Source organism: Chiroxiphia lanceolata, chromosome 1, assembly GCF_009829145.1.
Source record: "Chiroxiphia lanceolata isolate bChiLan1 chromosome 1, bChiLan1.pri, whole genome shotgun sequence".
In the NCBI taxonomy this organism is placed as follows: domain Eukaryota; kingdom Metazoa; phylum Chordata; class Aves; order Passeriformes; family Pipridae; genus Chiroxiphia; species Chiroxiphia lanceolata.
The window spans coordinates 69,220,183-69,235,231 of NC_045637.1; the positions used below are offsets into that span (position 1 = coordinate 69,220,183).

The 15,049-nt window shown below is 38.1% G+C and overlaps 1 protein-coding gene across 8 annotated transcripts in view; it reads right to left on the reverse strand.

Annotated features, from left to right (window-relative positions):
* FHOD3 (formin homology 2 domain containing 3) overlaps positions 1-15,049 on the reverse strand; it is a 389,282-nt gene that overhangs the window by 327,109 nt on the left and 47,124 nt on the right. For 7 of the 8 annotated variants that reach the window (XM_032689383.1, XM_032689376.1, XM_032689370.1 and 4 more), the window contains exon 3: positions 6,731-6,795. In XM_032689383.1, the coding sequence (XP_032545274.1) occupies positions 6,731-6,795 (65 nt within the window). Of the gene's footprint in view, positions 1-6,730; positions 6,796-11,074; positions 11,159-15,049 lie in introns of those variants that run through there. The other variant, XM_032689355.1, reaches the window with a different exon arrangement.

A 15,049-nucleotide genomic window follows, 5' to 3' on the forward strand; every position in this document is an offset into this window, starting at 1 on the left:
AGATTTTTCACAAAGTAATCTGATCTGGGAATCAGGGGATTTTACTTAAAGCATCTGTGTTCCACATTCTCAGGAAAGAAAATTTAAATAATCCTAAAAAGCTGAAAAAGGTATTTTATCATAGCCTTTGCAGCTATTCCACATTTCACTCAAACTGAAAGCTTGAGAGCTGAACCAGATATCTTCAATCCCATCTGGAAGGAGGGCCCAGCAAGTACTGTGTGCACTGTCTTAACTAGAACTCAAATTATTCTATTAAAAAAGCCTAACCCTTAAAAAAAATTCTCCCAAGCTCTGGCATTCCTTTTCACGTTTTTTCAATTTGTGTGATGTCAGTTTACATCTAATAAACATGTTGTTTATTATCTTCATTTAAGTCAGGACTTTTACCAAGTTACAGCAAGAGTCATAGGAAGCATATCATGATTACAAATCCATAATGCATACAGGATCCCTGTGTAGCACCATTGAATCCATTAATCACAGTCTTTTTGGTCCCAATTATGCTAAGAAGATATTCGATAAAGCAATTTCAACTCACCTCTCTCTCTCCTGTTACCATCAGTGCAAAGAAGGCAAAACCATAGCGCTTCCGACAAATTCTCAAGGCACCTCTTTTGTTCCCTTTAAATTAAATCCGAATTGGTTGCACGTTTTACTGAACTGCTAATGCTCTCCACATGTTCCCTCTCTCAAACTGAAAATGTTTTCTATTAGGAATGCCTAACACTGAACATAAAACTGTAAAATGTCCTTCAAACAACCCAAAGTTCCTCTCTTTCACTGGAACATATCAGTACTCGCCCAGATGAAGACTCCACAGTCCCACAATTAAGCTTCCTTTAGGAAAGCTTTTTAACAAGACTCCTTTTCTTAGTGTGTTCAGAAAATCCTTTACCAAAAGGAAGCTGTTTATTTTAAAATCCATAACTTATTTCTTTAAAAAAGAAAATCAAAGTTTTAAAGCATGAACTAGAGAAAGTTCACATTGCCCATGGCCATGAAAAACCTACTGTGGTACTCAGCACACAACAAACACACATATGCCAGACAGATGAAATAGAGTACGGATATTTGCAGGTAGGAGTATCTCATGGGCTGTAGGCACAAGCTTAACTGCTCTCAGGGAATGAAATGCAACATGATTTCACATTTCCTTAGTATAGCAGCACTGGCTTTTCTATGCTTCCATGCTATACTCCTAAGGGGACAAACAATGTTTTTTTCCCCCTTCAGTCCACATATCAACTTCTCTGCAACAAAGGGCCAGGTACAGATACAGACTCAAGACAGCTTTTTTCTTCCTGAAAGTACTGTGGTTCCACTGGGTAGGAACTTGTTCCTTCTCATACCTGAGGTGCAGGTCCTACCAGAAGGTTCAACAGATGCATAAATAGTTGCAGGCCGTAATCATATCTTCTGTAGCATACACGACAAGTCCACATAATGGATAACAGAAGGGAAAACTATACAAGGAAAAAAGGACTAGCTGCATAGTTCAGCTATTACAGGACAAATAAAAACAGCTGGCTTCTACTAGCCCCCTAGTTGCAACTAGCTTACAGCATTTCCCTCAGGTATCCCAGAACAATGCAGGCTTGAGAAAGTATTTATGGCTACATTTCATAACTGATATCAAGAGTGAAAGGATATCAAGAAGATAATCCCAAGAGCTTTGTGGAAAGGCTGGGTTATTGGTGCTAACACTGCTGGTTAATGCAGATGCCCTAATAATACAGGCTAGAAACAGCCACTGTGCAGCATGGCAGACCTTGAGTCACAGACTTGGGAATAACCTGCCTCTGAGCATCTGTGGATGGATGGGGAAGGATGGGCCTGCTGCAGATCACTTAAGCACCGTGCTCTGGTAGCTCTGCAAATGCTCATGTGCAAAAAAGCCAATAGAACAAGATTATAAAATGGTTGGAACAACTAACAGTGAAGTTATATTATACGTTTAGCGTGATTCTTGCCATAATATACTTGCACACTGTTTAGGGCCCTCTCTGGATCAAGCTATGTAATGTAACATACACAAATATCTATGCAAATTATTTTTAATCTATTGACAGATGAAAGACTTTGCATAAATATAGGAAGGAGTTATAACAATAGAAAAAAATGTAATTTTATAATGCAAAAACATTTAAAATAACTAACTGGGGGTACTCTGTGTGTGTGTGTGTTTTGGTTAGGGTTTTTTTTTTGTTTGATTTGTTTTTGGTTTTTTGTTTTTTTTTTAAATAACAAACTGACATGAAGAGGTAGTAAAATTTAAAATACTGCTTGCAACATTTGCTGACCTTCCAAGATACAGTACTCTAAGTAATCCCAGGTCAATATGTGTACTCAGAATCACATCAACTTTTGTTATTTGCATTCTTCTTGTATTACATTGTATTAACAATTCAAGCTTATGTCAAACTGCTTTTGGCAGAATTATTCTAAGTCACTGTCATGGATCCCTGTTCAAACATCCTTTTCAGTATTGATTGCAACACTTCTGATTCAACATCACAGATGTAAGCATCTTAGAAGAGGACACGGGTGTCTCTTGAGCTAAATACTGCATCCATATATGTAAGAGCAAATGGTGCCTTTTCTCTCAGAATTCACTTCAGATTTTGAGAAAAAAACTACCAAGAAGGAATGAACAGCAAGAGCTACAAATAGAGTTGGCCCAGCAAGTAACTAATGGCTACACCAAGTCACTCTGCAGGAAAAGTGAAGCTTGTAAAGATCTTTAAAGTTTCACTGTCAAAATGTTGCTCTGACTACAACCCTCCATTTAGTTTCAGGGGCTAAAGCTTTTTACACTGTTGGTGTTCACTCTGTATAGCTACCTCCTCATTTACATTAGACTTTATTAAGGCTTCATCTGAGTCCTGTAATTGTTAAAATATATACAAACTAAAATTATGTTAAGGCAAAACTAAATACAAACAAAGTCATACAGCTGCCAAAAGTTCTAAAAAGACTTTTCCCACAAGGGTATTAACTCGTAATAAATGTGATTTGAATACATGGTCAAATTTGAAAGCCTGTGGGGAAAAAAATCCCTGAGTTGACACTACCTTGATTTAAGGATCTGCTCACAGCCCAGAAGGCCAACTGCATCTTAGGCTTCATCGAGAAAGGAGTGGCCAGCCGGTCGAGGGATATAATTTTCCCGTTCTACTCTACCCTTTGTAAGACCCCACCTGGAGTACTGCATTCAGCTTTGGGGTCCTCAGCACAAGAAAGAAGTGGACTTGTTAGAGCAGGTCTAGAGGGCAACAAAGATGCTCTGATCACCTCTCCTATGAAGACAGCTTGAGAGAGCTGGGGCTGTTCACCCAGGAGAAGAGAAGGCTTCAGGAAGACCTCAAAGCAGCCTTCCAATACTTAAAGGGGCTTACCAAAAAAAAAAAAGAGGGAGAACAATTTTTATATAAACAGACAGTGATAGGACAAGAGGCAATGGTGTTTAAAATGAAAGAAGTTAGGTTTAGATTAGATATTAGGAAGAAATTCTTTACTGTGAGGGTGGTAAGGCACTGAAGCAGGTTGCCCAGAGAACCTGTAGATGCCTCAGCCCTGGACATGTTCAAGGCCAGGTTGGATGGGGCCCTGAGCAACCTGATCTAGTGGATGGCATTGCTGTCCATGGCAGGGGGTTGGAACTAGATGATTTTTAAGGTCCCTTCCAACCCTACCCATTCTATGATTCTATGATTCCTCTGCTAAGGTCTTTGAACATCAACAGGTACAAAAATACATCTAAAATTTTCAATTAATTATGTTCTCCGAATAAAACTGGTTTCAGCAATACTCTTTTGATATTAAAAAAATTCTAAATATTGAAGTGTGTATTGAACCCATTTAAATTTATTGCCTTGATTAGTCCTCATAATTCAATCATGATGAAGCCAAAATGGGAAAAGAAACAGGGAGGTATTTAAAAGAAATTTTTTTCCTTCATGCTGAAAGTCCTTAGTGTGAACATAAGACAAGAACTCAAATTGAGAGAAAAAAAAAGAAAGTACTAATTCATTAAAATGAGTGAGATGTTTAAGAATGACTGGTATGCAACAGGGTAGAAACTACCACCAACTTTTGCACTCAAGTTATTAAGTGTTATCCTTTCACTGTCCTGCTTAAAACAAACAAACAAACCACCAAAAAAACCCCAGCCAAAAACCCCAAACACCAAAAACCAAAAAACCACCCCACTTGACATGGGACTTGCTAAGTCTTCACAAGTCTCAGAAAATATTGGCCTGTAGTCAATACATCCTCTGACACTAAAGCCCAGAAAATTCCTTGAGATCTGAAGTCACTAATGATGGAAAACTTTATCTGGACATCTGAATAAAAACACCTTTGTATTTCTCACAATTTAAAAGTACAGTGAGTTAGGAAGAAGGAAAAAAATATTGATCCAACTGCCAAATGGGAAAGTTTATGGCAGGAAAACTACTACTTTACACCTCTTAGCTCTTAAGAGCAAAGTAAAACCCAGAACGCAAAGATGACAGGAGACTGTGCAGAAAGGTGGCTACATAACAAACCCCATCTTCTAAGAAAGCAGCCGTAGCTATCTGTTGGGGACTTTGCAGAGTCAGTAACATTGCTAACCACAATGCTTTCCAAGCATACTGTAAAGACTGCAAGAAAATAGCCAAAGCAAGACAGCTTTAGTCCACATAACACCATCTCAGATTCCTCTAGCTCCTGGCTTCTACCCCAAATATGTAACACATCTTTTAACCTCTAAACTTAACGCTTACAGTTTAAAAGATATGTTAATAGGCAGCGGATGTGTACACACATGCAAAATGAAGAGAAGTAGTACCTACTGTGCCAGTGAAACAACCGTACTATTTTGTGACATGTTTAACTGCCAGGTACAGCTCACCAAACAAGGCCAGTACTAAGAAACACAGGGTGTCCCCTGACTCTTTCAAACTATCCCATACCAAAAAATAAGGCATGTTTGATATGCAAAAATGGAAAAGAAAATAAGAGAGAAGAAACTACACTACATCAATCTATGGGCTGAAACAAAAACTTACCCCAAAAAACTAAACTTCAGCAGGGGGGATGGAAATTAGAACCAGAACTTGCATTTGGCTCTTCTGCCTATAATGAAACAAGCCAAAAACCCATATCCAAACACACCTCTTCTCTAGAAGTTTGAAATCTGGACTCAAATTTTGCAGCCTGGCTTCCTCCACATTCACCACTGAATGTATCACTGCTGCCAGAGAGTAACAGCACCTGACAAAGGAATGCACTTTCATACAGGAACAATCAAGATACATGCACAGTAATATGCCTAATTGCCCACACTGAGCTTGAATGAAAATATTAGAACAGTGCAATCACACGTGGAAGCTCAGAACCTGATGTGCTCTAATTCCTCAATGGCTGCACTCTGGAGAAAAAAAATTACATGAAAATTCTTTTTATAAAACCTCAATCCAGGAAACATATCAAGTCTTGTCTTGCTGCACTGGTCTGTTTTGCCAAATATACTTCCAGATCTAATAAGAACAATCTTCTTCAAGCTGTTCTTAATTTCACTCACATTTATAAAATCAGCTTAGACTTTGCAGCATCTCTGTTCCTCCTCTAACACTTAACACGTAGGCTTGCTCTACTGTACTTCCTCAAGTCAATGGTAGTAGAGGAGAAAATGTTCCTGTATGAAGCAGCCTAGAGATTGTTCTCAATGGAAGGTATTTGAGGAATTCTGTAGGTTGCTTATGCTCAGTTCAGATTTTCAGAAATGCCATTTCACAACACGTCCTGGGGGCAGGGGAAAAAAGTTTAGCTGTATTTAAAGCCTCCAACAGCAGTGTCACTGTAGAAATGACACAAAACTTTTACTTTCTCCTCTTCCTTTCAAGGAAAATACCGATATTTCAAGGTTTCAGCTATCATCTCTTGAAGCAAGAGCAACAACAAGTTAAACGTATTAGAATGCTGAAGACACTGTTGTTGAAAACAAAACAGGTGACTGTGGCACAGACACACAGGAATTTTATTTTTTTTTAAACCAGCCTCCCATAACATATATCATAGTATCATCAGAACATGAACATCAGCTTTGCCACTAACACTCACTGAAACACTCTGCTCCATAGAACGCTGGAGAACATATTAACCCCATCACAGTATATCAACCTCTGTTCACACAACCCTAAACTCTTTTGACACACCCTTTATGACTTTCATCACACTTTTCCTTGTGACAGCATTGTTTTAATCAGGGTTTTTAAGACACTGACACTGTGATAATGACAAATATGCAGCCAAAATCTGCAAGATGTGAAGCAATAAATTTTACATACTATTAAAATGCATTAGTTAGCTGTCAGCCAACAAGTCTTCAAAACCCCTTCCCAATCCAGAACACAATCTTCTTTGGACACACATAAAGGCTGTGACAAGACAGATAATCAAAGATTCTCCAAAGCACCTCCCAGCCATCACACTTCACTGTCAAACACTATACTTCACTGTCAAACACTATATTTCCCTGGGATGTTTAACATGCTTTAAGGATAGTGTAACTAATGCAACCTAATTTCAGCACACAATAAGCAGAACAAAAAGAAAAAATCAATTTATTTGCCATTATCCTCAACTTGGAACACAGCAACTCTGATTGATACTCCCCAGATTTGCTTTTTGGAAATCGATTCTGTTTATTTCTTCTCTTTCGGACACGTGGAACTTAACTTACCAATGCAGGCATGGACTCTCACCGACAGCTGGGTCCTCAGAATTATACTGTGCTTCTTGCCTCTCCTAAAAACAGAAGAGAAGAAAAATATATAAAGGTGTAGGGAGGAAGTAGAGGAGTTGGGAATGAAGCAATGAAGTTGAGCCTAGGAAAAAAAGGGTGGGAGGTAAGGGAAGGTATTACAAATTATATATTTGTTTCTCATAATCCACTGCTATTTTAATTTGGAATAAATTCATTTCCTCAAGTCGAGTCTGTTTTGTCTATGAAAGCAATTGGCAAGCAGTCTCCCCATCTTTATCTCACTCAATATGAGTTTTTTCATCTTCTATTCCCTCCCTGCTGTCGAGGATGGGGAGCGAGAGAGCAGCTGGGTGGGCATCTGGAAGCTTGCCAAGGTCAACCCACCACAACCCCTCTCTAGAAATCTGTATTAGACAAGTACCAAGTGATGACTGCACATTTTAATTTTCACAGAAATATTTTAATGCTAGCTTTAGTCAAGCATTAAAGGAAAATGCAAGTTCAAACAAGAGGTTAACGACACTTTCACAGACCTGCTCGTGTAGCCTAATCAGTCTTTAAACGCACAAAGATAGCTGTGTTTTCCATGCGAAGAGGCAAAACTGAGTCCTCCTTCACTCTGGCTTTCAGTTCCATACTGAGATTCCATTAAATGGAATGAGTATTTTAATTAGCTGCTACATACCTCCTTTGTTTTTCAGACAAATTAGTATTAGCTGCACTTCTTCAATCTGGACAAGAACACTGTTCTTGATTTCTAGGTGCTACACCTGCAAACTGGCATGAAGACATGGACAGCATTTTGTCTCCATGGCAAAACCTGCTCACCTGAGGGAAGGTGGGAGGGTAAAAAAAGCCAAATGTCTTTTTTGTTTGCACAGCAGCATATTCTTTCACTACAATTTCATACAGTCTTTCCCTCTTTTCTAAAGATGTTTCATGATGTTTCTCAGTATAAAGAATACCTTTTTTTTTTTGGTAGCTCTCCAACCTTCAACAGTGGTGCTACTTCTCCCTCTACCTCACCTCCCTACAAAGACCCCTGAAAACTTAAAGCAAAACTTTGAGCAAGCTCTCTTCTACAGGTTCTGTTCTACCCTATCGTCCCAACTGTTGTGCCTCATAAGACAGAAAATTCTCACAAACATTTATTTCGGTTCCTATCTCACATTGGTCACATTGGTAATCTTTCCAGTCTACCAAAATCAATATGATTCAAACCCCAGAAATTACTAAGATGAAGACTCACTTGTAGTGGTGCATTTCCCCACTCCTTCCCAGGCTGCACTATGATCATCACTACAGAGGCATTTCATGGGTTTAAGACATACTACGTATATTACTAAGAAGCTAATTATAATAAGACCAGTGACATGCAAAACACCAAAAACTACGCAATTGCCTGCTGAATGCTTCTGACTATCACACAGCATGAATAACACCTCTGCAAAATGAAGATCACTGAAAATTATTACATCCATGATTATACACACACCAATTCATGGTAAGCATGCCAAAAAAGGGGGTACCTTGAAATCCATCCATGATTTCACAGATTCATAAAGTACTGCCTAAATAGCATTAAAATAGCATCAAAAAGTATGTCTGTAAGCAAGTTTCTCCCGATACCAGAGTGGGACAGACAGATAATTTGCATTAAAAAAAATAGGTTCAAAAATACTGCAGAAAAGAATTTTCAACAAAAAAGCTTCATTTATTAAAACCAAAATCTAGACATGTAAGAAAGCTTGCAATCTATTCTTAACTAAGGCTTGTAGTTTTAATGACATGACTTCTTAAAAAACGAATATGTTCTAGTGAGTGCAACCGGTTACTATTTATTAAAAAATGCCAAGTAACAGAGTTAATAGCTATACAATTTAGCAGCAGTAGAGTAGGTAAATTCCGCATATTGTGCTGACATAGCATTCTGTTAATCTACATTGAGATTAGAATCGTTATCACAAGAAGATTAACTGCTACTCCTGGGAGGCACCAACATACAAAACGTTTTCTATATTCAACTTCTCTAATAAATTAATGTAAATAAACACAAGCCAACAGCTCACTGAGTGCCTGTCTTATGCAATATAATGCTTTATTTTGTAATTTTTAAAGTACCACATTACAAATAGTTTCAGTCAATTATACATGCCCAATACGTGATTTAAATGACATTTTAAAAATAATACCTCGATTGGCTGTCTTAAACAGTTACTTGTTTTGAAGTAAAGCCTATATCTGAGCCAAGCAATTCCTCAACCAGAACAGAAATACCAAGAATGGTGTTGGGGGAGAAAGGGGAGAAAATATTATTAAATAAAATGATAATAATTTAAAAATCAAAACAAACAAATCAACCACACATCAAAAGAAACCAACACCAACACAATTTTCCTCTTAATGTTTCAAGGAAACTTGGTAAGGAATTTTTAAGAGAGCCTATTTTATTAGGACACTGACATCCCTTCTCCTCAGTTCTATACTAAAATTTAGTTGCCGGTATAAAAAACTGGATTTTTACGTAATTGTACAATTAAGATCCACTGGCATTATTAGCAAGGCAGAACACAATTACTTCACTGTCAAAGCTCATCTTTGCAAAATAGGAGAATGCATCAATTAACATACATTTTCTATTTCAATGTTTTCTTTCTTTCAGGGCAGGTAACCATTCAGACATCCTAATATTTTTCCAAAGGCCTAGATATTTCAATTCAATAAATGTAGTCTCTTTTAAAACAATCTCCTGCTTCTGGAAACACATTATTTTACCATTTAAAACCAAAGGAGAAAAATATTTTTCAAATATTCTTCATGATTACTTAATCACTCAATAAAAAAATTCACTAGATCAAGGGTGTTAATTCTACAGAAGGCTGTGCTACATCCTTCTGGGTTCCTCTTGTTGCTTTCTACCCAGTACTTGACAACCATGGAAAAAGCCACAGTTTGATTGCACACCAGCAGATAAATTGCAATGGGTTTAATAACAATCTCTAGTAATATAGTTGACTGTCAAGCAAATTTACTATTCTTCATTGTATTTGCTCAAAAAAACCCCCAACTGTAGCAAACATCTGATTTATCAAAAGACTATCACAAGCAGAAGCAAAGTCTGGTACTGTTGGAAGCCACAATTTTAGCTCATGAACAACTTGGAGCTTTTCAGTTAATGTAGATAAGAGAGTGTCTAAGGTCTGTTTGGGGGTTTGTTAGGGTCTGTACATTCTTCTATTCCTGAAAAATTTAAAGAATATTAAAAAAAACCCCTAACCTCATAAAGGCAAACGTGGATCTGAATCTTTCATGAAGTGCTACACACATTCATATGGCAACACAGCAACTAAGAGTGATGCATCTTTTCGGGATGCTTCTAGTTTTTTGGGTTTTTTTAAATAAATAAATTACAATAAGCAATCATATCCTACCCTCAGAGCAGTTTTAAACTAGCATATTCCCATGACTCTCATTTTACTCTGTTCCAAGCAGGGATTTCATCCATTCAGATTAGTGTTATCAGTCAGCTGTAGATAGGGATAATTCTCAAGGATAACTCGGAGAGAAAAATCATTAGCTATGCTACCAAGGACAATTACACAAAACCTCTTGAAAATTGTAGTAGTTTCTTTGTGCATTTATGTGTTTTGGTACTTAAACTAATAAACTAATAAAAGCATGCTTCCCTCAGATCCCACCCAAGTTTCTGGCAAGACAGCCTAGATGTGGTGGAAAATGGATTCTAGAAGTTTCAATTCAAACTAGTAATAGCATGGACCTTATCGTTCCCATTGCACTGGGCTAACAGCACAGCTTACCCCCTTCCTTATCCTACTTTGGTGGAGCACTGTAAAGAGCAACTGGTTCACAGTTGCAGCCTGCATGTAACTCGTGAAACTCCACATAAAAACCCACAGGTTAGATAAGGTTTACCCTCTTAAGTTTCACCAAGTCTGGGAAAATAAAGGGGAAATCATATGCTGGCAAACAGTATAGGTATCTTGTATATTCAACCGTTATTAGATGGGAAGGTTTCCTGCTCCCCCAACCTCCAGCTTCCCCCATATTTAGTTTTTTTACACTGCTATTAGGTGCAATATCAGTCAATCACTCACAGCGAAGCCAACTCTCTGGTGTCAGATCAGCCAGGCATACATTAACCTGGTCCCAAGTGTCTCTTGAAATAATTAGATGACTTTTTCATCATCCTTTGCAACCACTACCAAAGCAAACACAACAGATTACTGTGCCAAGCTAAACTAACACCATGGGCTGTTGCCTCTTTATTGCAAAGACAGAAGAGGCTGGATGAAAACTTACCTTAACTTAGCAACGCTGAAAATATTTCCAGACCTGGACAGCATTTAACATCAGCCTAACCTGATGACTTACCCTATAACAATTCTGCACCTAATTCTGCCTGATGTAACAATCTAACCATTATGAAAACCTATCTAACATAGATGCTGCTTTGAAAGTACACATGCTTCACATTTTGTTACAGCCTCTCATAGCACTCAGGTTTCTTCGTGGACCATTAACCATCTCCAATAATCACATTCACATTTTCCAAGAGGAGTAGCTTAATGAGAACAGCAACCAACAAAAATTCCTACACTTGAGAAGGAATCACTGACTCCCACAAAAGAAACCCGGACAATACTATGTTACCAGAAGGAAGTGTGTGGCAACAGACATACTCTAGTCTAGAGTGCATTATTCTTGCAAAGGTCTTTCACATTTTCATTTCAGAACCCATGCATTTCCATCTTCACTTGCACACACCTTTCAGGGAGTGGAAAACACTTCTGTATTGGGGTATTGCTTCACAGTCAGCTGCTTCACAGTTTAAGGTACTCCACATCAGCAGTGGAAAACAAACTGTTCCTTGTTGAATGCATAAAGGATGAAATTTTTGCCAGAGTTCAAGCACTTGAATCTATCAGGTTTTCCCTGAAAAAGATCTTCAAGCCAGCATGCACACAATAAGTAAAGTGTTTCTTAAACTGCTATTAATCAGACAGCATAAATTCTAGGCTTTGATTTCAAAGCTGTTAAGATATGGTTTGACTGCAGTTTCACTATGATACGCTTCTCTATTCAACTGCAGATTCAAGAGATGGAAAAAAAAAACTCTGACACTTTAAAAAAAAAGTTGTATAAAAGCCAAGTCTTTTGAAAGTGAGAGAGTACACACATGTGAACGCAGAGAGGAATTAAGAATCTCTCTGAAACTCATCCGCAAATCTTACCCAAACAAATAACCTTTTTGAAGTTTTTGGTGATTATTATCCAAAGATCTAACTGTCATGTTCAAGCTCATGTTATTCCCATTGAATAATGGAAACAAAGGAGCTCAGGAAAAAAAGTCAATAATTAAAAAGAAGTCTTTTAAATGCTAAGATTCCAATATGCTTCAAATGAATGACAGCACTAGTAATCTATTCTGGTACATGACAGGCAGCTGAAAGCAAACACATACACTCCTCCTCATAAGAAGTCAGTGGACTTTTGTCTCTTACCTAAGTTTTTCTATCTAAAAACTTAGTGTGAAGTCAGAATGTGTCTGCATCCTGTTCTTGCAATACACTTGCAAGTCATCTAATTATTTAGCATAGTGGTTTTATTCAGAGTATTCATGGATCGTGACACATTTACTAAAGTAACAATCGTGTGACAAGAGTGGACAAAAATAGGTAAACAGCGACTATTCAGATGTCTGTTCACTCTTCATTAAAAAAAACCAAAACATGGAAGTTTAACTTAAAACTTTACTAATCCACATAGAAACAATCTCAACAGTATATTCCCTAAACAAAAATTGGGCAGCCAAAGATAGGAAATAAGGACTACCTAAAGGTTACTTTGGTCACTACAAGGTGCTGGGTTTTTATGTCCCCTTAACTCTTCCCAAGTACAACATTTCCTAGGTAGGGTTGCCATTTTTCTTATTTTTACCTCTTTTTAAACAGGAACAAAACAGGATAGAAGGAGAAGGGGGAAGAAAATGAGAAACTCAAAAGCATCAAGGGAAACATTCAAGAGATTCATCAAGTATGCATTATAAGCGACATGAATACCACCAAATTATTTATTACTAATGTACTCCGAATACGTGTCAGTAAAGGTCTGGGTGGAGTCTTCTGTGTACCTCACCACAAGGCAATGATTTTTGCCAAAAGACAATGAATCAGTTTTACACACTGTGAAATGCAGGAAGTTCAGAATGGGGGAACATTTGTTCCATTTGTCCTTTTTAGTAGCTTATGTGCAAGCAAACCTCAGAAGCTGGAAAGTGAGAATCCCCTCCCCACTTTCTCTTCCTATTTTCTCAATCATCATGCTGGTTATTTCTCAGTTGTTAATGGCTCTATTTCTACATATTAAACCAAAAACCTTCTAACAGACCCTCAAATATTTGAGGGCTGACTGCTGCCTTCGCAGTCAGCAAATTGACCATTTTTCAAGAGCTGTTCTTATTCATGAACAAATCTATGTCCTATCACCCCCAAAGTTCAACCTATATACAACTGTTTTCAGTGTTATTTAGTGAAACACTCATAGCATGAGCAGTTAGAGTTGTATCTTATATTTTTGTATTAAGAAAACACAAAATTTATGAATTGGCAAATGGTGAAGAAATTTGCATTAGAATAGCTCTTTCAACAATAATATTGCTTCTGGTTATAACAAAAACCAAAAACATTGTTTCTACGCTTCTTGTCAACCTTGCATCATATTCTTGCAAGGAGACACATAACTTAACCAATGCTTTTCAGTTCTTAGGTTATATATTTCCCACTGCTGTCAGTGGCTCTCAAGCTCTGGCTGCAGATTCCTACCGGGAATCTTTACACCAGGTAATTTCTGGTCATGTGGTTTTGCTACCACCTGTACTTTGAAGTTCATGTTACATCAGAAATTTAATTTAAAACCTTTTCACACTTGGCAAAACAGATGCCTTTCAAAAATCAGGATTTTTGAAAAAAAATATATTAGAAGGGCTGAGAACCTACAGGACAAGGAGGAAAGTAAAATAACCTCCCCGCAACTGAGTCACTTGATGCTTCCACCTCTTCAGGCAAAAAGGGTCCCTCTGGTTGCTCCCAGCCACACTGTCAGACTCACCGCTTTGGTTCCAGGAGAAAAAAGTCCCAGACCACTTTGGGTGATCTGGGTGCATTAGGAAGAGCACTGCCAGCAGGTCGAGGCAGGCGATCCTGCCCCTCTACTCAGCCCTGGTGAGGCCATGTCTGGAGTGCTGTGTCCAGTGCTGGGCTCCTTAGTACAAGAGAGACAGGGAACTCCTGGAGCGAGTCCACTGGAGACCTATAAAGATGATTAACGAATTGAAGCATCTCTCTTATGAGGTAAGGCTGAGGGAGGTGGGCCTGTTCAGCCTTGAGAAGAGATAACTGAAAGGGAACTTCATCAATGTCTATAAGTATCTGAAGGAAGGGTGTCCAGAGGATGGATCGAGGCTCTTCTCAGTGGTGACAGTCAATAGGACAAGAGGCAAAGGGCGGAAATGGATGTAGAGGAAGTTCCACCTGAAGACGAGGAAGAACTTCTTTCCTGTGTGGGTGACCAAGAACTGGAACAGGTTGCCCAGGGAGGGTTGTGGAGTCTCCCTCACTGGAGATACTCCAAAAACAACTGGACACAATCCTGTGCCATGTGCTCTAGGATGACCCTACTTGAGCAGGGAGGTTGGACCAGATGATTCACTGTGGTCCCTTCCAACCTGACCCATTCTGTGATTCTGTGACCAACTTCATTAGAAGTTCCATAGTTGCAGAGCAGAGGCAAACAGCACCTGCATAAAAATTTTCATTCTCACAAAGGCCCCTGCTACCTGACCTAATGCTGACTTGCAAAAGCAAGGGAGAGATCTAATTTTTTTTCAAAATTAAAATGAGCAAAAAAATGACTTAGTTTGTAAAAAATAGGTTTAATAAATTTTCATCAATATTTCCCTTCTACTAGAAATTGTTCTCTATTACCTGAAGGAAAAAAACCCTATTTTTATGATTTTCCAGTGTAATTGATGATTAGATAACAAACTGAAGAAAATATTGTCCAAAGTGACACAACACATTTCAAAGCAATGTCCTACTGGCTTAAATGGCCATTTACACTTTCTCAGAATGTAATTAATTTAACCAGACTCAGCAAGAACTATTTTAAAGCTGTCCTACTTTGCAGTAGAACATGCATATGTGTATGTAAGCACATAAAGTCTACTTTGCACTGATTAACATACCACTTTGTGTTTCTTTCTGCTTTTTGGAAGTT